Raw genomic sequence first — 24,426 nt, 5'->3', positions numbered from 1 at the left:
ACGTATATCAGATATTCATCATTGTGTGGAGCTTTTTGGAAGGAATCACTAGGCACATACAGAGACATTCACTTCTGCATTAACCCACATTGTGACATCCCAGCTGAGACAATGGTTGTGAAATGGAAGTCAGAACATACACTGAATAAGTAGCTTTTTAAAACCTCGACAGTGTCAAGTTTTTTTCCTGAATGTGTTGGCTCACTTATGAGTCTACCTAAAGCATAACAGGGGGAGTGCTGGGGTGAATTTTATTAAGCTGTTGTTGTATTCAAAGTTGAAAGGCTCCAACCTCACGACACATGTGCTGTGTCACCGCAGCAGTGGTACGAGGTTGGCCCTCCTCCGGTCTTCTGGCTCTCCGGCTTCTTCTTCACGCAAGCCTTCCTGACTGGTGCCCAGCAGAACTACGCCAGGAAATACACCATCCCCATCGACCTTCTCGGGTTCGACTACGAAGTGATGGAGGACAAGGAGTACAAGCACGCCCCGGAAGACGGTGAGTGCGCAGACAAAACGAGTCAGCTTCGATCCAGATACGGAACAGAAAACGTTCTTGCTTGCTTTGCTCAACTGTCAGAATTTTCATCATCATGTATGTTACTCTCAAAGAGTTGAGGAAAAGAAATTCTTACCAACATGCACTATACTTTTACAGTCTGTCACCTTAAAAACAAATCAACAGGGGCACCTGGGTGGCTCCGTGGGTTAAAGCCTCTGCCTTCAGCTCAGGTCATGATCCCAGGGTCCTGGGATCGAGCCCCGCATCGGGCTCTCTGCTCAGCAGGGAGCCTGCCTCCTCCTCTCTCTCTGCCTGCCTCTCTGCCTACTTGTGTTCTCTGTCTGTCAAATAAAGAAATAAAATCTTTAAAAAAAAATCAACAAAGAATTCCAACCATCTTAACATCCACATACCCTCAGCAACTGTCCCATGTCTCTCTCCCTTTTATAGCAAATTTCTTCAAAGAATTGTCTTTACATGCCCTCTCCAGGTTCTCACTTCCTAGTTCCCATCTACCTCTCATCCGCTCCAATAAACTGATGTTAGTAATAAACAGAGTGAGTAATGACCTCCTTATTGGCAAATCCCATGAATTCAGTCTTCGTCTTAAACTCGTAGTTCTCATCCGTGGACACCACTCTCCTTCTGAAGACATCCTTCTCCCTGGGTTTCTCCTGATTCTCTCACTGGACACATTCATGCTTCTTTGCTAGCTTTTCCTCCTCTGAATACTGGAGTTTCCAAGGACTTAATCCTGGGACAGTTGCTCTTTTCTTTTATTTTTATTCCCAACACACTCAGAATGGTCATATTGTTGAATACCCGAAGGGCATGTAAGAACCTTCTGCTAAGGTGTTGTTTATTGTTCCTTCCATTATATCAGCCTTAAAATAATACATTCTCCGTACAGCTCACTGTAACACATGCTGTAAGAGAGATCAATAAAATAGATATATATTTTTAAAAGGTTTTATTTATTTATTTGACAGACAGAGATCACAAGTAGGCAGAGAGGCAGGCAGAGAGAGGCAGGGGAAATAGGCTCCCTGATGAGCAGAGAGCCCGATGCGGGGCTCGATCCCAGGACCCTGGGATCATGACCTGAGCCGAGGGCAGAGGCGTTAACCCACTGAGCCACCCAGGTGCCCCAATAAAATAGATATTTAAGTTCCCCTGTCCTAATAAAAGTCAAAATGTAGATAGATAAGCAATATACTAAGAAGGATAAATAATTTGGTTCCAACTAAGTTGGGTAAAAGGGAATCAGAGTGGGGCATGGAGTTGCTCTGTATCACTGCTGGGTCCAGAACACCCCCCATTAGGTGGAAACAAAGGCTCCGGAGAGTTAACTAACCTGCCCAGGGTGTCTCGGCCAGCAACAGGCAGAGCTGACCAAAGCCCACGCCGTCTGGCTTTTATGCTTCACTAGCTGCTTTCTCAAAGGCCTGCTGAGTATTTTTTGTGGAAGTACAAGTTTGAAAACATTATCACCTTTCTCAAGGAAAGTTTCTTGAAGAACCTATGGTTGACTCTAAAGTATTTAATTCAGTTGCAAGATTTTTTTTTCTAAATTCTCCTCATATCATTATGATAAAAGGCAGGGAAAATGACATTTCAATTGAAGGCTAGTTAGTATAGATGTCCCTCAGAATATAGGTTTTTTTGATCTCAGCTAAAAAACACAATTACTCAACGCATTGCCTGAAGTTTATGAACTACGTAATATTAAAGATAAAACTATTGAATCGCCAGTCATTATACGCTGAACTTAGACATGGCACAAGGTCGTTGGTATCTCTTTTTACAGTGATTTACTACTTTAACCCACAACTGTTCTTATTCAAGATCTAAATGTAGCAAAATCCAAAATTATCTGGAAAATAGTGGGGCAGATATAAAGTACAGTTCAGGATCAGTGAGGACCACTCTGTGCTCTAAGATCATGCAGTGAAGCGTAGCCATCGATTAAATGAACTATTTCACTGAATGTTGAAGTATCAGCCAAGGTCTGATTTATAATAGCTGATGGACAGTAATTCGTGAATTACTGCTGATAGACAGTAAATTGTGAATTTTATTGCTTTGTACACACACACACACACACACACACACACACGTTTTCACCAATAAACACAGATACCCACAATATAGTCTTTTTGTCATTCTTATTTTCTCCTTCCAACTTAGCTAATTACCCAAAGGAAACAGATTCCATGGAAGGATTTGGAGCGATGAGCTTTTCCCAAAGAACAACTTTCTCATGGGACCGTCATGGGAGGAACCCAGATCACACCTGGGAAGAACAGGTGTTTTTTCTCCCCCAGAGTTTCTCTCTACCATGCCACCAGCCGGTCTCTTTCATACACACTTTAGTGTGTGCCTGTTTCTGGGTTCTGGGGCTCACAAAGAAGTCAGCCTTACTTACCTAGGATTAAATTGAACTTAACGAAAAAGGTCACTCTTAAAGTGACTCGTGACGTGGCCACAATGCCACTGAAAATCCATGTAAGTTTGGAATCACACATTCTAGCTGTACTTTCTAAGATTTCTCTTATCAGAATCATTAGTACTAATGGGGGACTCAGAGTCCCCAGTGACGGATGTTATACAGCAGGAGGCAGAAAATGGAGAGGAGCTAAAGAAGCCGCAGCCGACACCGTATGTCAGCCGCATCGCCGAGATGGCAAAGGCTGTGGCCCAGAGTAGGAGCAGCTCCGAGCCAGGACCCAGCCAGCCTCTACTTGTCCTTTCAGATCCTTTTAGATCTTGATTCTTCCCTATGGCCTGTCCTGACCAGGAGGAAGAAAACCGTGTTTGTAGATCTCCATCGCATTTCCTGTAAAATTGTTGCTGGGTTGGAGGAAATGTTATCCTTATTGCCACTTTCCTTAGGTGTTGAAATGAACTGTTTACTTTTTCTGACTTTATCTTTCTTCCCCAAGTGGAGAACAGACCATCTGACTAGTTCAAACCAGAGATTCAGTGGGCCATGCTTACAAGTCAGTGGGGCAGGGTATCAAATGGCTCTCTTGGACCTGTCTGTAGGCTTCTGTTTTCCTATCCCTATCCATTACTGTGGCTGCCCTGGAGGCCTCAGAGAGGGCTGGAGAATCAGTCTGTAGGATGAGGCTACCGGCCAGCCTCTCTCTCTCGGGCAGGTCTATCCCCAACATCGTTCCAGGCTTAAGGTGCATTTTGCAATTTAGCTTTACCAGAACAATCGTTGAAAAGTTACTGGACAAGTGCTTCGCCAGTTAATAAAACTGGTGTTTTACTCCCACTGCTCTTTCCGTCAGTGGAAACTGAGAGAAGAGGGAGTCTTCCTCCCCAGGCAACATTCGTCACTAGATTAGCCACGTGCGGCTCTTAAAATTAAGCTGTAATTAAAGTCCCTCAATCACACTAGCCATGTTTCAGGTTTTTAATAGCCAATGACTACCACACCGCAAAGCACAGATATGGCTTATTTCTTTCATTACAGAAAGTCCCACTGGACGGGACGGCCCAGACGGACTTCCACACACTACCTCACTAGTATCAGCTGACTTGACCGTAACGACTCTACAAGGCAGAAAGTAGGCATTACTGTTCTGCAAATGTTTTCTAGTTGTTCTCAGAGGACCAAATATACCCAGAGTTAAATGACTTGCTCAAGGTCACACAGAAAATTAGGAACTAAGACCTAGGTCTGAGTTCCACATTGCTTCCCTTCACATCTGTGCAACCATTACACGGAATGTTTTCACGTACGTACACCTGGATTCAATTTGTGAAGCTTTACACAAAAGGACCGAGAACTGACTGGAGTTTCAGGGATTTCCTAGTTTGTGTTCTTCTGTGGTTAGTCTATGAATTACGTTCTGGAAGGAGGTCACCCATGTGTTCTCTCAGACTAAGAAGAGATCTGGGAGTGAGGGTAAATTGTGAAAGAGGGACAGAGAGATAACTTTCATGATATTAGAGATCTGCACAAGCATATTTTCTTCACATGGTGCCTCGAAGCCACTGAGTCCCTACAACTGCATTAAGAATTTTTCCTGCAGACTTCATGGCCTCTCACATTATAACCATTGGCCAATTAAAAATATAAATCTGGTACTGTTCACCCAGACTGAGAATTTCCCATAGACTAATTTAAAATTTCTTTTATCTTCCACATCTAATCTTAGTATTGAGTTGACTAGGAAGAATATAGATATTCTTAGAATCTGGATGTTAAGACAAAGCACTGAGAATACTGCTTTTACTTTAGAACAAGCCTTGGGCTGCTGACCTGGTACCATCTGCAGAGCACTCAGAGGAATTTTAGATTCAGAACTTAATCAAATACATATTTAAACAGTTGTATTAACCTGCTTCTTTTCTATTTAGGTGTTTTCATTCATGGATTATTTCTGGATGGAGCTTCCTGGAGTAGAAAGACCAAGAAACTTGCAGAATCACATCCCAAAATTCTTTATGACACAGTGCCTGTGGTTAGTATTTGATATACTAACATGGGGGTGGGGGACACTATTTTATACACGCACACACACACACACACACACGCCCACATACAGACATTCTCATCATGATAATTATGTTTTATTAAGTTCCTGCCAGCACGGAATTAGTGAATGCTCAACCGCAGCTCCTAGGAGAAGCACAAGGTTAAGTTTCTACGCTCCTCTGGTCACATTTTTGTTAACCAATCAAGACATAACTTGTTTTGTGTCTCCTTAAAAATGCCATATCTAATATATACTTTTGATTCATTAACATCGAACTCAGAGAAAACAGCACTGTAACTTATGCCTGGATGAGCCGTACAGTATTTTCTCCCTGAGGCCCAACCCAGTCTTCTTGCACTCAGGAACACTAGAGAGCATCTGAGCACTACATTTAGGGCCATTTCAAACAGGGAAATCACTAACAACAACAAAAATGCAAAAAACTCCTTATTAAATAACCTATCAAAATGAAACTTGTTTCCATTTACCAGAGGTGAAATAGAAAAACAGAGTGTCACCAGGTTCAACCTCAGCTGGAAAAGTACTTGTTTGGTGGATCACATTTTTTGAGGCTCTGCGTATGCATGTGAATGATCGTACAATAGAGTACTGTTCTAGGATGATGAATAAATGTTAGTGGTAAGCAGATTTGCAGATACAGAATCCAGAAAGAATGAGGACTATATACATGCATCCACATATGCATATATATTTCTTACATATACTTTGACCTAAAAATGATACTTAGAGACTAAAAGAGAACTATATGAAAGCCAACCCCATAAAAACGTGTTTGCTAGGAACCAATCTTCAGTATGGGCCAACTAAGCTATGGAAGATTTTGTTTCCATCTGTTACTGAATCATGAGAAAACGACTAGACAAATTTTCATACACTTGCAAAGGCCTGCCTGGGATGGTGCGATAAAATACAGGCTGTGCATTTACACGTATTGTTTGTGGGACCCTGGGAGCAGCTCCGACGGGCAAAAATCCTAACGGGAACAGTGAGGGACGAGCTATTCCCAGAAACCTGACCTCTATGCTAAGATACTGCGCATGGACAGAAAGCTTTAAACAGGCGACCCAAATTCAAAGTCACAGGGAAGTTTCAAGAGTTGACTGGGGTAGACCTGGAAGCTCTTTCAAGGTAGTTCGCAGTGAATACGAAGGTATTTGTAAGTGGACGATTCTCTTACATAAGTCACTTAGTGAAAAAAATTCTCATTAAGAAAATGTGGTTTTGGCCAAGATGAAATACACTCATTAAGTGTTGTTGAGTCCTCATATTTAACTACATCCAAAAACAGCTCTATGGATTCCACAATAATGTGGGAGACGCATACACTAACACCATTATTAACTCCTTCAGACAATTTATTTAGACCTGAGAAACCTGAAAGAGGACTCTGTGAACAGTGGGCTGTCAAGCCAGCATCTGCTCAAGGATTCCACTTTATAAGGGAAAAAGGAATCGAATTAGATTTTAAAACAAAACACTATTTCCTCCTTATTACCGTAGTTTGTTCTTTATGCTTATTTTCAGAGACCAACCTGCCCCACGTTCTTTTGAGATTGGTTAGGTTGGTTAGGCTTAACAGTGCTTAATATTTTAGGAACTTGGCTAATGACTTCCTAAAAATAAAGTGGGTATATTATAGGAATAAAGGAAAGCAACTAGGTTTGAAACAGCATGATGTGTGCACTGGCCCCTTTAAAATAGCCACCTAAAATGGGGAGAGGTGATCTAAGCTCTAGAATCACTGACAAAATCCTTTCAGACTTTTTTGATTGGCCTGTATTAAATTAATATGGTGACATGATTATCAGTGGTGGTGGTTCCCTTTGAAAGTATGTATGATTTTGTGGTTGTTGATATAAACAGTCAAAAGTCCTCCCCAGGTAAGTATGGTGAATAGGTAAAGAGTACATAGAGAACATGTTCCTTGACAGGTGAAAATAATTATTTTTTCTCATTTAGTTGGCTCCGAAAATAGTTCTGAGAATACTAAAAAAAGAGTTTTGAGCAAAATGCCTAGGAATAAACTTACCCAAGGAAGTGCAAGACCTATACTGATGAAAGAAATTGGAAACAACACGAATGCAAAGACATCCCATGCTCAGGGGTTGGAAGAATTATAGTTAAAATGTCCACACTACCCAGAACAATCTCCAGATTTTATGCAATCCCTATCAGAATACCAACAGCATTGTTCACAAAATTAGAATTCCAAAATTTGTATGGAAAATTAAAACACCCGAATAGCCAAAGCAATCTTGAGAAAAAAGCAGCTGAAGACCTCACAATTTCAGATTGAAACTCACCCAATCAAAACAGTATGGTACTGGCACAAAAAAAAAGATCAATGCACAAATAACCCCACACTTATAGGACTAATTAATCTACAACAAAGGAGGTCAGAACACACAATGGGGAAAAGACAGCCTCTTTGACAAATGTTGAAAATTATGGGACCTGAAACCATAAAATGCCTAGAAGAAAACATAGGCACTAATCTCCTCAGCACTGGCTTTAGCAACATTTTTCTAGATAGGTCACCTAAGGCAGGGGAAACAAAAATAGCTGTTGGGACTCCACTAAAATATAAAGCTTTTTGTATAGTGAAGGAAACCATCAACAAAAGAAAAAGGCAACCTACTGAATGGGGGAGACATTTGCAAATGATTCCATCCAAGAAGGGGTTAATATCCAAAGTACAGAAAGAACATATAATTCAAGAGCAAAAAAACAAAAAAAGGACAGAGGACCTGAATAGACAGTTTTCCAAAGACCACCTATAGATGGTCGACAGAAACCTGAAAAGATGCTCTTCATCACTAAGCACCGGTGAACTGCAAATGAAAAAGCCACAAGGAGGTATGACCCGACACCTGTCAGAACTGCGCATCCAAGAGGGAAGTGGAGGAAACGAGCCCTGGCGCATTGCTGGCGGAAGCGCCGACGGGCACCCGCTGTGCAACGGTGCGGAGGTCCTCAAAGAGTGAGAAATCCCGTATCCTCCAAGGTCAACGAAAACAGAAGTCAAGATGTGGAAGCATACCAAGAGGCTATCAGAAGATGAGTGGGTGAAGCTGTGGCTATATATAAAATACTACATGTAGAGGTCTACCAGTGTATACACGTAGTATTATGCAGTATTTTCCGCCATAAAAAAGAATGAAATCTTACCATTTACAACATGGATGGACCCAGAGGATATAACGGTAAGTGAAACACGTCAGAGAAAGACAAATACCGCCTGGTTTCACTCACATGGAATCTTAAGTGAACAAGGAAAGAGACAAAAAACCCCCAACTCTTAAGTACAGACAGCAAACTGGTGGCTGTCGGAGGGGAAGCGGGAGGTCGAGGGGAGGGTGGATGCAATGAAGGAGATTAAGATGCACGAACTTCTACTATACAATGAATGAGTGCAGAGATGGAAACTACTACACAGGGAACTCGAAGACCTATTTGGTGACATCTGGGGACTGTACGTACTTGATGAACACTGAGGGACAGAACTGCTGAAATCATGTTGTTGTACATCTGAAACTAATACAACAGCAGTTAATTATAATTCTAAAAAACGATTACAAATTAAATGTTTTGAACAATGGCAGTACTGCTAACAAAAATAAGATCTGTTTGGGCCATGGGAATTTGCAGACATAGAACTAAAATACCCTATTAGGTTCAAATCTAAGTATCGTACCTTTGACTCAGAAACACTTGAATGCACTTTCTTCCAGATGTGGCTAAAGCCCTGTAAAAGGGTGGAGATACCAGAACGACCAAGTTACGTTGCTCCACTGTACAAGACAAGTGAGCGGAGAGGAACCTTATCCACCACTGGTCATTCTACGAACTTTGTTATTGCCATGACTCTTCCCTCTGACCGACCCGTGGAGCACTGGATTGGACGGGGTGTGGCACTATTATGTCAGCTTAATTCGTAATTCGAAGACACCTGTTCCTATTTCTTGTTCAATGGTTAGGAAGAAAATATAAACAATGTGGCTTACGTAGATTTCCCTTAAAGCTGTACTTAATTATAAATTTATGTGCAAATGCAGCCTGTATTTTTAAAATGCCTCCTACTTTAGTGTAAGGAATGTTCTGAAATAAAGACTGAAGAAAACACACTGGTGTATTTGCTCTTTTTGAATAACTTTATTTTGGGAGAGTTCCATAAGCATCAGGAACATACATAAAATGACACACCACTGTTGACAATGAAAAAAAAACAGCATTGGATCATTTCCAGCTTTATAAATTTTTTAAAAATGATTCAGTTACAACAAAAAAAAGTTTAGATATTTTAGCAAGTATCACCTTGCAGGACCATAATCATATTTAAGCCACTGACGTAGTTAATGGAAAAAATTCACACTGCATCTAGTTACTATAGTATTTCTACGCATAATCACAGCTGATTGAATGCAATGTGATATACACCAAAATTCATATGGATGTCACACAGTGACAGCATTGTACAAGTAACATGAATGACCTCCAACAAACACACGTTAAATCAGACTGGTCAAGCTAAATGGAATGTTGGAGCCAAACAGAAATGTTGTGGAATTCAGATTGTCTAGTAAGACTTGAAACTATACACTAGAACGATGTGGAAACTAAATACTGGTGGAACCCTAACAAAATACTAGCAGCAACTGTTACAGCCCTCTTAATAGGTTAAAAAAATCTAGCAAATGAAGAGAATACCATTTTTTAGAGAATATAAAACTTTATATACTTCACCAGAACTTGCTTGCTTTAAACCAGACCTGTAAGACTGGGAACATATTCCCACTGTTGCTTTTCGTAAAAGTTTTAAAATTAAGCAGATTTAATGCTGGAATGCAGAATCCTCCTTGGGTATAAAAATGCAAAAAGGAACTAGAAATATATCTTGGTTCAGAAAGCAAGATATTTTTAATCACTTGAAGTTGGCAGTACTAAATCAAATATCAGCACCTTGTAGCGGGGTTGCTTGCAGGGCCAAGCAGTGAGATGAGGGCTGTGCTCATTCAGTGCCCAACGCTGAAAATATTCTAGGTAAAAAACTCCTACTTATTACAGGAGGCCATGGAGAAAGCCAGAAATAATTTTTCAAATTCAGGCATAAATTCAGAAAAGCACACCTAAGCTTCCTTGCTTACAGCACAAAGGAGAAACACTGGCAAGACTTACTACCCGGGTGCACGCGCAGCTCTCCAAGTTTTATTTTTGTAGGTTCACCAGGAGGAAAGGAACTGAGGAGAGGAGGAGGGCTCAATACAAACACTTTCAACGGAATGGAAGGAGTTTGGCTCTTAGATATTTGAACAGTAAGATTTTTAAATCAGCTGCACTGGTAGCCAAGCGATTAAAACAAAGCTGCCTGCACACAGTTCAAACACAGTTTACCGGGCATACATGAAGACCGTGCGGCACAAGATGGAAACAAAAGCTACATGCAGTATGACTAGTGCTACAAATTATAGGTCAAAATTCAGGATACACATGGCTTGCGCTTCTCACAGATCGCTCAATTATGCTAGAACAGGGCACCTCTAAGTGAGACGAGTCCCTAGCAGGCACCGACAGCGTAAATCTTGGCACAGACGATCACGTGACTTCGGCTGTGTTACGTAAGGGTGTCTTCCAAGTCGCGTGGTGTCACGACAGCCCGTGGCATCAGCGGAGATCACCGTCAGAGCCACTTCCATGGACACGCAGAGATCACGGACGTGGTGAACTTGGGTTTTCTGCCTTAACTTCCTGCTGGTCGCAGCATGTGCTCTAGGTTCCCAAACCAAACTGGTAAAGCAATGCATACACTTAGAAAGTAAACTTCCCCAGTAACTGGTTAGTACTGTTAAAATAGGAAAGCTGAATATTTCGACCATGTTTGGGTTCTTCTTTTTTTCTGGTATTTCCTCAAGGGTTACACTTCTAATGAAAAAAAAAAATTTAACCACATGCTCCACCTCTCTACCCCCACCAAAAATCCCGAAACAAAAACAAAACTGAAGTTTGAAAGAAAAAACACCCGAACACCAAGTATAATATTAATACAAAGAACCGTTATGAATCTTTCATTAAACTGAAGCTCACACAAACATACAATCACAAAGTTCAGTAGTTTAGGCTGCAAGTTTAAACACTATGGCAATATATACAAAAATAGTAACTCTAGATTCAAGATTAAGGGCTTTTCCCAATGCTAAATTCATACTCTAACACAGCCTGAGCTCTCCTCTAGTTCCTACAGCCTACTTTACGCAGTTTCAAAATTGTATCAAGTTGATCCCCATTACCTTATGTATATATGTAACTGAATTAAAGGACACTACAATTCATTTTTAGCACAAAGAAAAGTCTGCCCGAAGTCCATTTAAAATATTTTTAAAGTTTAAGTGATTTTTGGTTCAATTTCTATTTCTGCATAGCCACAGAAGTTTCTACTACCAAAGAGACTACTTTAGTGTTTTATATGATTATTTTTGCAAAAGTCTTAATCAAACTATGTCAACATTGGTTCTTGGAGTCCCGTTTTCTCCTCTCTTTATCACAAGCTTTGTATTTTTAAAAGACCCCTTCGCACAGGGAAAAGCAGTCCTGACCACCAGTCTTGTGTGGTTCGGCTCAAATCTATGGAACTTGGAAGTAGTGCAAGCCACTGACTTTTCTTTGAGCGATGTGCATACAGTACTAGGGACAGATGCAAAGCTGCATGGTAACATTCTCGTAATCCACAGTGATTACTGGGAATGGTTAAAACTGGAGGTCAAACACAATTTTGTCTTCATAGAGGGCGATCACCAGCATAATGGCAAATCCGAACAGCAATCCTAAATTCTGAAGAATGAACTGCCCCACGGGACAAAAGCCGTGTTCTTCATTGTCACCATCACCATGCAACATTTCTGGAAGCTGCAAAAACAAAACCCAGATACTTACAAGCAATTCTGTGTAATACTCTGCTAAATTTTTTTACTTTCTTCTACTTTAATGAATAAAACATAACCGCAAATTATTCTATTCAACATAATGTTAACCATAATGCATACTTCACCCAAACGTTGAAGAAGTTTAGCTCTAGCTAGGAAATAATGACTAAATCTGTTCCCTCCTAAACCCTGAACAAATGGAAATACACGCGTTAGCCGTTTTCTGAAGTTACCGTCCACTAACCTTGCCATCTGCTTTATGCTAAAGTCGAAGATCATTTATTATTGCCAATAAACACTCCAGGAACGATCACCACATTTACTGACTTAAAGTCACTGAAAACGTAAGATTCTTTGTGGGGGGGATACCTAATTGAAGATTTGCCACTTCTTTACTCTTTCCGTTTTAAATTCTCATATTCAGCTGCATGTGAGAGCAAGGACAGACATTTACAGACAATTCCTAACTCGTTATCTCTCTGCCCGTAAGCCGTTATTTCCCTTAATAGTAGAGAAAATAGTCTCTCGAAGCTATTCAGCAGGACTACGACCAAGTGGAGCCCATGGCCTTCCCAGGGTGCTCTGTTTCTCCTAATCATGATACAGTTTCAAAAACCTGAATGTTCCCAGTACCTTTAAAGGCACACAGTTCACTGAAGTTTATAGTTTGATTTCTAAAGCATAAGCATATATTATTACATTTAAGAATAATGCAAAGTTCAAAGTATAAAACCCAAGTCTGTATTTAAGTAAATAAGATTTACTAGAGAAACGCATGTCCGTTATTATGAGCATCAAGTCTTTCCATCCACATCGAGTCCAAATTGTGAAAGAAATGCTACTTCACGTTTCATTTTCTTGTTTTCTGTGTTTTGCTTTTCAAGTGTGCAATGACACCATCAGAAAGATGACACGGATATGCTGCTCTTTTAGACACTAAGCTTTCCTCCAAATAGTATCTTGGGGCTTTTCGTGGTTCAGAGGGGGAAAGTGTAGTGTTAAGAACATAACGGCTGCCTAGGAAAAAACACTATTGCTCATTATTAAATAATGAGGACAGTTAATCCAACTACCATATTCTGACATGGCTACAGTATATTTAACAATTCCCGGAGGGTCCTATTTAAGAACTACTTCATGCTGGTCATCAATTTTGTTCAGAAGTTTATGGCCATAGTAAATACCAGCTAATGGAGGCTACTGTTCTTTTTGAGCAGAGTTAAGTACTTGCGACAGAAACCACTGCAAACAGCAGAGCTGATTAACTGCGGCAGAGACCACATGGGTTACAAAGCCTACACATGTACTCTCTGTCCCATTACAGAAAGTCTGCCAACCTCTGGGTTAATGGATCAGAACTGAACCCGGCAACTTCCCACCTGTGGTTCTATTAGGATGACGAAGAATGGTTTATCTTTTCTCCTCAAGTTTTCATTATGACAAAAACTGTTACATGTGGCTTTCCTTAGCACTGAAGCATAAAGAACACAGGATGTTTCACAGAAGTATCCCCTCTGGATATTGCACATACCAGCCACAAGAGGCGCTATGCCCCCCCCAATTCAGTTCCAGCCCCAGTGCCCACACGCCTATTTGCGAATCATAACCACAGTGGAGCCGGCAGTACCCAACAGTACCCAACAGTGCGGCCCGATCTGTGAAAACCCAAGAGCGCCTCCACGCTGGGCGAGCAACAGCTGCTGTGCAAAGCCCCTAAAACCGGTGGATACTTCCAACTGCACATCCTAAAGAGACCTCGAACTAGAACTTCTGGTGCTGTCGCTATCGCATGACTGACCTAAGTGAATAAACGCCTCCTCTCTATGGCCAAAGTAGTCTTTCTAAAATGAAAATACAATCATGTCATCGTTGCTTAAACCCTGTAATGGTGCCTCAAAATTTACAAGATAAATTCTCATTTTTTATAGCACTACGTTTTGTGTCACAGTCATGGTCTGGCCTACATCTACCTGAGAACCACGGATGTAATTTTTTAATCCATTTTTTCCATTTAACATGAGAGAAAACAATCTCAGTGTCATTAAAATCCTAAAATATATGTAGGCAGTTTTTCTTCTTGGACATTTAGGATATTTCCAATGTAATTACAATATTATAAATGCTACTTTTTTGTTTTTTTTTTTTTAAAAGATTTTAGTTATTTATTTGACAGAGAGAGAGAGAGAGATCACAAGTAAGCAGAGAGGCAGGGAGAGGGAGAAGCAGGCTCCCCGCTGAGCAGAGAGCAGATGCGGGGCTCGATCCCAGGACCATGGAATCATGACCTGAGCCAAAGGCAGACACTAAATCAACTGAGCCACCCAGGCGCCCCTTATAAATGCTATTTAAAAACACTTTAATACAGCTTTACTTTTGTTTGCTTGTTTGTGTTCTTAGCAGTAGTCATGTTGGGTTACTTTCTCAGAATATCAGAACACAGTTCTAGGAGTCAACTGACTAGTTAAGGAATGATGTTACTCATTACTCTGCTTTCTCCTATGCCCATTCCTCTTGCTCCTAATAAACTCTCCTACAGGTTTTAAAACTCAGCTCAGATATCTTGTTCCAGAAAAATTTCCCTAATTTTCCCCTATTCTTTAGCCAGCCTCTCCCCATAGTTCCACAGACATGGTGCACTACTCTAGCGTAAGCCTTTATCAAAAGATTTCTAATTAACGGCTACTTTTCTTCTTCATTAGACTACTATCCTTACTGTAAAAATTACCTTGTTCTTTTCAGAATTAGCTCATTTATTTTTCATTCAACTAACTGTGAACTACTTCTACAGCAGTAAATGAAATATTACCAAAAAGAAGTTTGTCCTCCCAGAACGGACGTCCATGTGGGGCACACAATGAGCTCAGTGAATAAGTAAAATGTTTAGCGCCGTTATTAACAGATCAAAATACAAGTGCAAAGGAGAAAAAGAAAAGTGAAGTAGGGATAGAAGATGTAAAATGTTGGGGTAGAAGTTGGGAAGCCTCCTAAGGAGTGAGGGAGCCAGTCAGTAGAGCTTCTGCAGGCCACATAGTCCACATTTAGTGACCAGCGAGAGCCAGGCCCCTGAGGCAGTGTGTGCCTCCTGGGGGAGCCAGGAAGAAGATGAGGAAAAGAGACACATTGCGGGGGGCTAAAAGGAGGAGGAGGAAATTCACAGGGAGCCACTGAAGAGTCTGAAGCACCCGAGTGACTTGACTGTTGACTCAGAACCCGTCACGGACGGGGCAACAACCGACGTGGGGAGAAGGTTAAACGGAAGAAGACGGTGGCAGCAGAGGTGGCTGGGAAGTGGAGCCCCCCCCCAGCGCGGGGCTTAGGATGAGTCAGAGGTGGGGGGCGGGGGGGAACAGGAAGAACCGAGACAAAGAATTATCATCAGGGCTTGGATGTGAGCAGCTGAAGAACGGAATCATCCTCTGTAAGCCAGAGACTCCCACAGGAGCCGGGGGTCCAGGGAGGGAAGGCGGCCATCTCAGGAACCAGGCTCTGAACAGACGTGCCCGCCATTCCGTTCAGACGCTCAGGGAGGCTGCTGGATACACTGACCTGGCGTTAAGGGAAAGGTCTGGGCTGAAGATGTAAATGTAGGAATTACCAGCCATTAAATACTTCTAGTCATGAGACTAAACGAGATCACCTAGAGGGCTTTCACCAACGTTTATAAGTCAAGGAGAAGAGAACCAGAAAACAAATGGAAAGGCCAGAAAGGTGGTTAAACCAGGAAACGGTGGTGGCATAGGGGCCAACTGACAAGAAAGCATTTCAAAGAGAAGAGCCTGAGCCCCCGCCAGATGCGGCCCTTAGGACAAGTGCATGAAGCCGGACGGGGTACGTGACCATGGACTCAAGAACGCTGTGGTCAGCAGTGGATGTGGCCAAAGCAATCGGGGACAGCAGTCGGGGAGAATACCAGACGAGGCGAGACTCAAGAAAGAAGAGAACTAGAAAATCAGAAAGGGTAATCTGCAATACAAGAAGGAAAATGGTGGGGCACCTGGTGGCTCAGTGGGTTAAGCCTCTGCCTTCGGCTCAGGTCATGATCCCAGGGTCCTGGGATCGATCCCTGCATCGGGCTCTCTGCTCAGCAGGGAGCCTGCTTCCTCCTCTCTCTCTGCCTGCCTCTCTGCCTACTTGTGATCTCTCTAGCTGTCAAATAAATAAATAAAATCTTAAAAAGAAAAAAAAAAAAAGGAAGGAACATGGTGGCTGAGAACTAAACTGGGAACTGGAGTTAAAGAAACGCCCTCTCTCCTACCTCGGTGAGAAGTACAGGAGGTTTGAACTGATCCAGCAGGGAGGGGAAATGAGCAACAACAGAGAGAAAGGGGGGGATTTCAGGGACTTTGTGAAAGGGGCCAAGTGCCAGCCGGCCTCAGCGAGAAACAGATTTCTTCACTATTCTAGGAAAGAGGGGAACAGACAGAGACATACAGGAGGAGCAGAAACACGATGGCAACCCGTGGAAGGCTGTCTCGATGCTTCAGTATTTTCCATGAGACAGGAAGGCCATCAGCTGAGCGTGGGGACAGGAAATGAGGTGTCAGAGTCCAAGGAAAAGAACAAGGAAATGGCAAACTCTAGGCACAGAATGTAAATAGTTTTTATTTTTTGTTGGTATTTTCTAAACTATTATAAATAGGCAATAATCCTGGGATTAAAAATTTAGGTTACAGGGCGCCTGGGTGGCTCAGTGGGTTAAAGCCTCTGCCTTCAGCTCAGGTCATGGTCTCAGGGTCCCGGGATCGAGTCCCGCATTGGGCTCTCTGCTCAGCGGGGAGCCTGCTTCCTCCTCTCTCTGCCTGCCTCTGCCTACCTGTGATCTCTCTCTCTCTCTCTCTGTGTGTGTGTGTCAAATAAATAAATAAATAAATAAATCAATCTTAAAAAAATAAAATGTAGGTTACAAAGTTTCGAAATGACACTATCTGACAAATCTTACCAGAAGGAAAGTGAACATAATATCTAAGTTAAAAACAAAAAGAAAGACAAACCATGAGACTCTTAATCTCACAAACAGACAGAGTTGCTGGGGGAAGAGGGTCGGGAGAGGGCGGTGGGGTTATGGACACTGGGGAGGGTATGTGCTACGGTGAGTGCTGTGAAGTGTGTAAGCCTGGCGAGCCACAGTCCTGTACCCCTGGGGCAAATAATACATTTATATTAATAAAAATAATTTCGAAAAATCAAAACAAAATAAAAACAACAAGTAATCAAGTTACTAGTTCTGCAAATATACTGCCTAACATATTTAAGACACTAAGGTAAAATTAAAATAGAACTAGTTGCTAGTGTTTAGATTTGTTAACTTTAAAGTCAGAAATGAGGGAAACTGCATAAATCCCTAGGAATATACACCATTTTCTGCAGAAGACTGACTTACCTAAGAGATATAGTATTTCCTGTTTGCTATAAAACAAGCTCAAAGAATGATTTATTAACAACCACAAAAAATTTATACCCTAACATTACAAAATCTTCATAGTATAATAATTATCTCTAAATACTGGATTACTCTGAATAGTAATTTCCTTTGGTCCAAAATTCTCAGCATCTCAACTTGATTTCCAAAGACATCCTCCTGCTTAACCGTCTTTCTCTAGTAGGCTATTTAGGATATCATGTTTTTAAATGGGGTACGTATTTTCTAAAATAGTCTTTCAAATATATCCAGAGATTTCTTCCATTTTTGGAAGGTGCACGCTGTTTACAGTTTGGCATGAACAAGAAAAACATGAACTAGCTTACCATATCCACCAAGGCTACGTAGAGGAACATGCCGGCAGTGATGGCGAAGATCCACAGGGTGATGTTGTTGGCGTACTGGCCGACGGCCGTGCCGATGAGCATGCCTACGTAGGCCATCATGGCGGAGAGGAGGTTGTAGACGATGGCCTGCTTTACAGTCATGCCCGCTTTCAGAAGAACTGCAAAATCACCTGCAGTAAACACACAATGTGAGTTTTATAACCACAGGATTTTATGCACAAATTTAGGGGGGGGAAAACAGAAACCAAAATTAAGAACGGATATTAAAAGATACGCCTTGAATAACGGATGTTTTATTATAAAAAGTTACTTACTAAATTAAACCAATACATGCAAAATTTGAGTGAAACTCTCAGGCTCGACGCTCAAAGACAGTCTGAAAGGTACGTATGATTCCACGTCAGACGAAACTGTGGTGACAAGAATGCCAAGGCCGCCTGGAGCAGGCCGGGAATGGGGGCGACCGCGAAGGGCCTGCGTGAAGGGCTACTGGGAGGACGGAACTTTCTGCGCCTGCCGGCCGGGCGGACACTCACAGAAAACTACATACATGCTGACACTCAAAGAACCATATCAAAAAGGCCAATTTTCTGTAGAATGTGAAAAGTAAAATATTTTCTTAAAAAAGCAGAAACAACAGAAAAAAAGAACGTGGTCACTGCTTTTTCTGTGAGCTACAATTAAAGCTCTGTTCTCTGACCTCTGCCGTATTTCCAAAGGGAAACGGCCTAAGAAAAACAGAGGTAACAGACTCTTTGAGTATACTGTACGCTGTTCACATTTATGTTTTATTTTTTTCAGAGAAAAAAATTAAAACTTAATTCTAAACATGTAAAAGTAGAGACTTTGTCACTCATGTGTCTGTATTTGGACCACTAGGGAAAATCAGGTTAAGGGGCGCCTGGGTGGCTCATTCGGTTAAGTGTCTGCCTTCAGCTCAGGTTATGATCTCAGGGTCCTGGGATCGAGTCCTGCATGGGGCTCCCTGCTCAGTGGGGGGCCTGCTTCCTCTGCCCCTCCTCCCACTTCGTTCCCTCAATCTCTCTCTCAAATAAGTAAAAATCTTAAAAAAATTTTTTTAAAGGGTTACATACTGCTCAGAAACTTTACTAGAAAAATAAATACTGCCAGAAATAATGGTCTTAAAGCTAAAGGGTCAAAATCAATTTCAACTAATTGTAACAAACTTTTTAGTTATTAAATGTACAAACATCCAATCAATCATCGAACACTTAGCAGTGCAAGGTATTATGTAGAATACGGCGGCATTTCTTTCCCTTAAGAAGCCGTCTTCGGGGCCCCCCACTGGCCCAGCTGGGAGAGCACGTGACCCTTGATCTAGTTTGAGCCCCATGCTGGCCGCAGAGGTCACTTACACATCCACACATAAACAAACCTTTAAAAATAGGGGATCTTAATCTTATATGACTAACAAACAGAACATGATCTTTTCCTTTTTAATTCTTATGGTTACAAGGTTCTAATTTCTAACAGGAAGATGTTAACGGAAAAATCAGTACTCTGCTAGGACATTCTCTATCAATGGCTTCTCGTTGGCCACTCTCCAGTTTCCATCGAATACGACTCTCCTCACATACTTTCCTAAAAGTCTGTGGTCTTTCAGAATATTTTTTAAATATTTCTTCACAGACCTTACACCTTGTCTTTTCATTCCTTTAATAAACGTTCCTTTTGTGTAGAGTTTTTAATCTTTATAAAGTCCAATTTTATTACTTTTTTCCTTAATGGATCTTGCTTTTGGTGCTGTGTCTATGAATGACTTGCCTAATCCAGTAACGCAGACTTTCTCTTGTGTCTTCTTCCGTGCGTCTTACAGAGGTAAGCCCCACTTTGCCACAGTTCACATTACAGCCACCTCATTTTTGTTAAAGACCTACATTAGTAACCACTTTCCCTAACAACAAAAAAATCTGAGGAGGATTTTCACTTTTACAAAAAAAGGCAGAATGGGAAACTCGCCTCTGTCTTGCAGTGAGCCCTGCAGCACGTACCCCGAGCAGAAAGACTGGCGGCCCCCAGCTCCTCCCCCGGGAAGCCGACTCAGCATCTCGGCGTCCACAGCTCTGAACCACGTGACCATCTGTGCTTTCTCGCTCGTTTGTGCATCCATCAGCAAGATATATCCTAAGGTCTCGAAAGCCTAAGAGAGGTTTCTTTGGGTCCAGGAATGCTCAAGGACTTCTGCATTAATAGTGTTTCTTAGCTTTAAGCCATTGTAGCTTACAAAAGGTTTCAGTAGGAACACTATTTCTGGAGAGCAGGGAAAACCTGTATTTTAAAATTTTTATTAATGGGGCACCTGGGTAGCTCAGTTGGTTCAAGTGATAGACTCTTGATTTAGGCTGGAGTCATGATCTCAGGGTCATGAGATCAGGCGCGCAGAGCCTAGAGCCTACTTAGGCTTCTCTTCCCCCCTCTGCCCCTCTCCTGCCCCTGCACACGCACTCACCTCCTCTCTTTTGAATAAAACAAAAACAAAACCAAAAAACTTTGTTCATTTAAATCAATGACCTATTTTTAGATAATCTGTGCCTACTGTGAGGGGTTTTTGGTTTTTGGAGCTTTTTTCCCCCACTACATATCCAATTACTGCAGCAACATCTGCTGGAAAAACGGTCATTTTGACGTGGAACTTCCTTTGCACCTTGTTGAAATGAAGTTGCCATGTATGTGAGAACTCTACTCTGTTCCACTGATTTATGTGTCTATTTTGTCACCAATATAAATTGTTTCAATTACTGTGGCTTTATAGCAAGTCTTAAAGTCAATTCTGCTGTCCTTTTCCAAAATTCTTTTGGCTATCCAAGTTCCTTTCCCTTTCCCTGTAAAATTTTGAAAAGGCTCCGAAAAAGCCTACTGGTATTCTGATTGGAAATGCACAAACTACAGGGAAAATTAGCATCTTAAAGATACTGAGTCTTCCATTCCATAATCCTGCTACACTCTCTTCAGACTTAAATCTCCTTTGATTTCTTGTGTGCTGATTTGTCATTTCCAGCATACAGACTCTATCTATATTTTGTTAAGATTTAAAGCAAAGCATTTCATGTTTTTTGGTGTTATTATACGACTACTCTTAAAAAATTTCAATTTCCAATTGTTCACTGCCAATATATAGCAGCATAAGTGATCTCTGTAGAATGATCTTGCATAAGATGAATTATTTCATTTAAAATCTATCTCTGGGCGCCTGGGTGGCTCAGTGGGTTAAGCCGCTGCCTTCGGCTCAGGTCATGATCCCAGGGTCCTGGGATCGAGCCCCGCATCTGGCTCTCTGCTCAGCAGGGAGCCTGCTTCCTCCTCTCTCTCTCGGCCTGCCTCTCTGCCTACTTGTGATCTCTCTCTCTGTCAAATAAATAAATAAAATCTTAAAAAAAAAAAAATAAAATAAAATAAAATCTATCTCTGTCCTACTCCCATCTTAGATCACAATTTCTCAAAGGTATCCGCATATTTTTCTCCCTTTTTCTCTCCCTTTCTCAGTAAGAATCTATACAAACATTTGAAAAAGAGATCAAAGGAATACAGTTGGGATTTACACCAAGCAAGCAAATCTATTCATCTTTTGATAAATCAGTATCCTTTCCTTTCTGCTGACAAAGGACATTATTAGCACAACGAATGAGGTGTACCTGTCAAAGCCGTTAATGTGATCCAGTGCTATAATTACATTAACATCTGCTAACATCAACTATTAAATTTTTAAAAACAAGGATGTATTTTAAAATTCTTTATTTTTGCCTTAAATAATGCAAGTATACACATGTATAAATCTACATAGTGAATGTTCAATTTTCCCTGGACAATTTGGCACATTATGAAAATCTTATTTTGAAATTCTATTTACCCCTTAAATATACAAGAGGAAAGGGAAAAAAATGGATAGCACCATAGCCTTTCTGAGCGGAGTCTGAATAATATGGATAAATTCATTTATCAAAATGTTACTTCCTTTAAATTAGAACACATTACTTGATGTCAAGAAGAGAGTTCTGGATTATCCCCAATCTCATTTCCCCTTTATAGGTTTTAATACAAGTTTTCCTATAAATTATTCAAATGCTGATACAGTTCTTTACTGAAGGAGTGGGGAGAAAGCAGAGAAAATACAACCGAGTAAACTGTAACTTACTTAAACTTAGCTACACAAGTTTAGCAAAAAGAGAAGAGAATAGTAATAATTCAGACAATTTCATCCCTTACCACAGTCCAGGAACAAACATGCAATGAGAGACCAAGGTTTTCTATTTTCTCAGATGGTTTCAATTTCTACACCCCTCTTAGAGTGAATTCCCCTGAACTGTATATCATTCTAAGGCTTAAAACTACAATTTTTCCTATCGCATTCCTAAACAAAAGCAAACCCCCACCTGGTACCCCATTAGAGAAACAGCAATCTGTCCGGAAGAGGAACAATAAAACTTGGAATTACTAAGGGTCAGTTTTTAATGCATTCATATGTAATTTAAACACATTTTACCCTTTAGGGTATGATGACTTCAGTATTAAAATCTCAGAATGGTTTTTAGAATTCATAATTAAAAAATGTAACTAGGGCCAAAGAGGTTTTAGATCAAATCAATGATCCTGGAATGTGACGGATGACGCTGCTTTGCCAATACCTTCACCTGTTCACCAGGGAGAAGACATCTCTATCTACCTGCCACGCTTCTATCTCATCTTCAAGGGCAATCATCTTTCCCTTGGAAGATGTTTCTATACTTCTCTCTCCAGATTCCCTTCCTCTCCAAGTTAATCAGGGTAGGACATTCATCCAGGCCTATTTTACCAACGTGCCTATTACTGTGCCTTAAAGGCAAAAAAAAAAAGGGCTGTATAATCTCTTTTTCAACCACTTCCTCTGGTTATGGTCAGTAGACTACTTCCTACCTTGATGGATACAAAGTCCAAAGCATCTTCTATCACCTCCAGAGCTGTGCTCTTTCATCCCTACGAGCTTCGGCAGCTAGAATATGGAGTTTATGTGGATTTAGCACTAAGTATTGGGGGGAAATGCACATTTTCTTAGGGTCTCACTTCTTTCCTGCTGGCGAAGTTCAATATACTTGAAAAAGTTTTATTTGGGGCACCTGGGTGGCTCAGTGGATTAAGCCGCTGCCTTCGGCTTGGGTCATGGTCTCAGGGTCCTGGGATCGAGCCCCGCATCTGCCTCAGCATCCCTGCGGAGAGGGGAGCCTGCTTCCCCCTCTCTCTCTGCCTGACTCTCTGCCTGCTTGTGATCTGTCAAATAAATAAATAAAACTTTTTAAAAAAAAGTTTTATTTTCATTCATTCACTTATTGAGAGAGAGCACAGCACGGCCACCAGCTGGCGAAGAAAGCAAGGGAGAGGCGCGGCGGCCTCCCACGCAGGTGCTGCGCGCAACGCAGAGCTCGGTGACGGTGACCTGAGCCGGCATCTAGAGTTGGATACTTAACCGACTGAGCCACCCAGGTGCTCCTCAATATACTTTAAATTGTTGCTTCCTCTCACAGCAATAGTACCCTCTCGACTTCTGGTCTGTGGGGTAAAACAGGTAGAGATCTGTGGTCAAAGATCTCACTGCGGAGTCCTGGCCCACGCAGAGTTCTATAATCCACCTTTTACAAGAACTCGGCTCTGGGGATCCAGGGCTTACCTGGCCATTAAGATCTGTCCTGCATGTGTTTTACGTGGGGCTATCTTTCCTTGCGTGTCACTTTTTCAACAAACTATAGAGAGAAAAAGGAGTAAGTAGTAGAAAGGCAACCACTCTTAATCTCCAGACTCTCTGCTGTCAGGAACCATGAAGTGGCCTGATGTACCCACCAAGGGAGCAGGAAGTGGCTAGGAAGGGAAGCTGAAGGTTTTCCCCGTATACTGGGGACGTGTGTCTAGGACTATCCAAGTCTAGTTCTAAGCGAGTACAAAAGGAAAACGGAAGGCTAAAATTCTTAGCAGTATGTTAGCCACATAGAAGAACTGATAGCTCTGATTTCCATTGCTATGGAATTGCAAATTGGCAGCTCACGTTCTTACTAACATAGGAAAGCAGTTAAGGAAAGGGTATAAGATACAGTATCTGTACCCAAAGAACCTACATTTTAAGAAACAGGACACCTGAAATGATATATACTAAGTACCCAAAGAAAGACCTACTGAAAGTTAAGTGACAAAGTTTAGAAGAAAAAGGAATCCAATCATGAGACCAGAGGGCAGTCCTGCAGTGATAGGGGAAAAAGACTGTTAACATGATTAACTCGGGACACAAGCAGCAGGACAAGCGCAAGTAGGAGAACGGTATAAGCGAAGAACAGGCTGAGGCACCCACCGTGTATTTGGTGAATCAGGTTTGGGTGACGTAGAAAACAGGCACAGCGAGTACAGTGAGTAAGGCTAACACAATAGGCAGAAGGGAAGGTCACCTCAAGTAGGACGAAGGAATCTCAGCTTCTAACTCCATACATAAGGGAAGCAACTGGAAGATTCTGATTACGTGAGCAAGTCACATCTGAGAAGATCTATCTAGGATAAGGTATATGAGATGGACTGGAATAGAGTGAAACTAGATAAAAACACTATGGAAACTGTTCAAGCAAACGACAATGAAGGCAATGATGACTTAGTCAGGGTAAGGATGATGGGGCATGAACCAAGACAGAAAGACCACATGCCCAAGGCTGGTTAAGTATGGAATCAGGCTTAAAGAATCAGCACCAAGTAAGCACTA

General features: G+C 41.5%; 2 protein-coding genes across 4 annotated transcripts in view; one reads left to right on the top strand and one right to left on the bottom strand.

The window, feature by feature from the left end:
- DNAH7 (dynein axonemal heavy chain 7) overlaps positions 1 to 9,282 on the top strand; it is a 252,745-nt gene extending 243,463 nt beyond the window's left edge. For both annotated transcript variants that reach the window (XM_032354246.1, XM_032354245.1), the window contains 3 exons: positions 322 to 499; positions 4,874 to 4,977; positions 8,745 to 9,282. In XM_032354246.1, the coding sequence (XP_032210137.1) occupies positions 322 to 499; positions 4,874 to 4,977; positions 8,745 to 8,951 (489 nt within the window). In that variant the 3' untranslated portion in view covers positions 8,952 to 9,282. The remainder of the gene's footprint in view (positions 1 to 321; positions 500 to 4,873; positions 4,978 to 8,744) is intronic.
- SLC39A10 (solute carrier family 39 member 10) overlaps positions 9,148 to 24,426 on the bottom strand; it is a 138,371-nt gene continuing 123,092 nt past the window's right edge. For both annotated transcript variants that reach the window (XM_032354264.1, XM_032354263.1), the window contains 2 exons: positions 17,676 to 17,866; positions 9,148 to 11,913 (listed from right to left, as the gene is read on the bottom strand). In XM_032354264.1, coding sequence (XP_032210155.1) covers positions 11,755 to 11,913; positions 17,676 to 17,866 — 350 coding nt within the window. In that variant the 3' untranslated portion in view covers positions 9,148 to 11,754. The remainder of the gene's footprint in view (positions 11,914 to 17,675; positions 17,867 to 24,426) is intronic.

Source organism: Mustela erminea, chromosome 8 (assembly GCF_009829155.1).
Source record: "Mustela erminea isolate mMusErm1 chromosome 8, mMusErm1.Pri, whole genome shotgun sequence".
NCBI classification, from domain to species: Eukaryota; Metazoa; Chordata; class Mammalia; order Carnivora; family Mustelidae; genus Mustela; species Mustela erminea.
The sequence above is the reverse complement of the archived record's forward strand: the minus strand, read 5'-3'. Positions and strand labels throughout refer to the sequence as shown.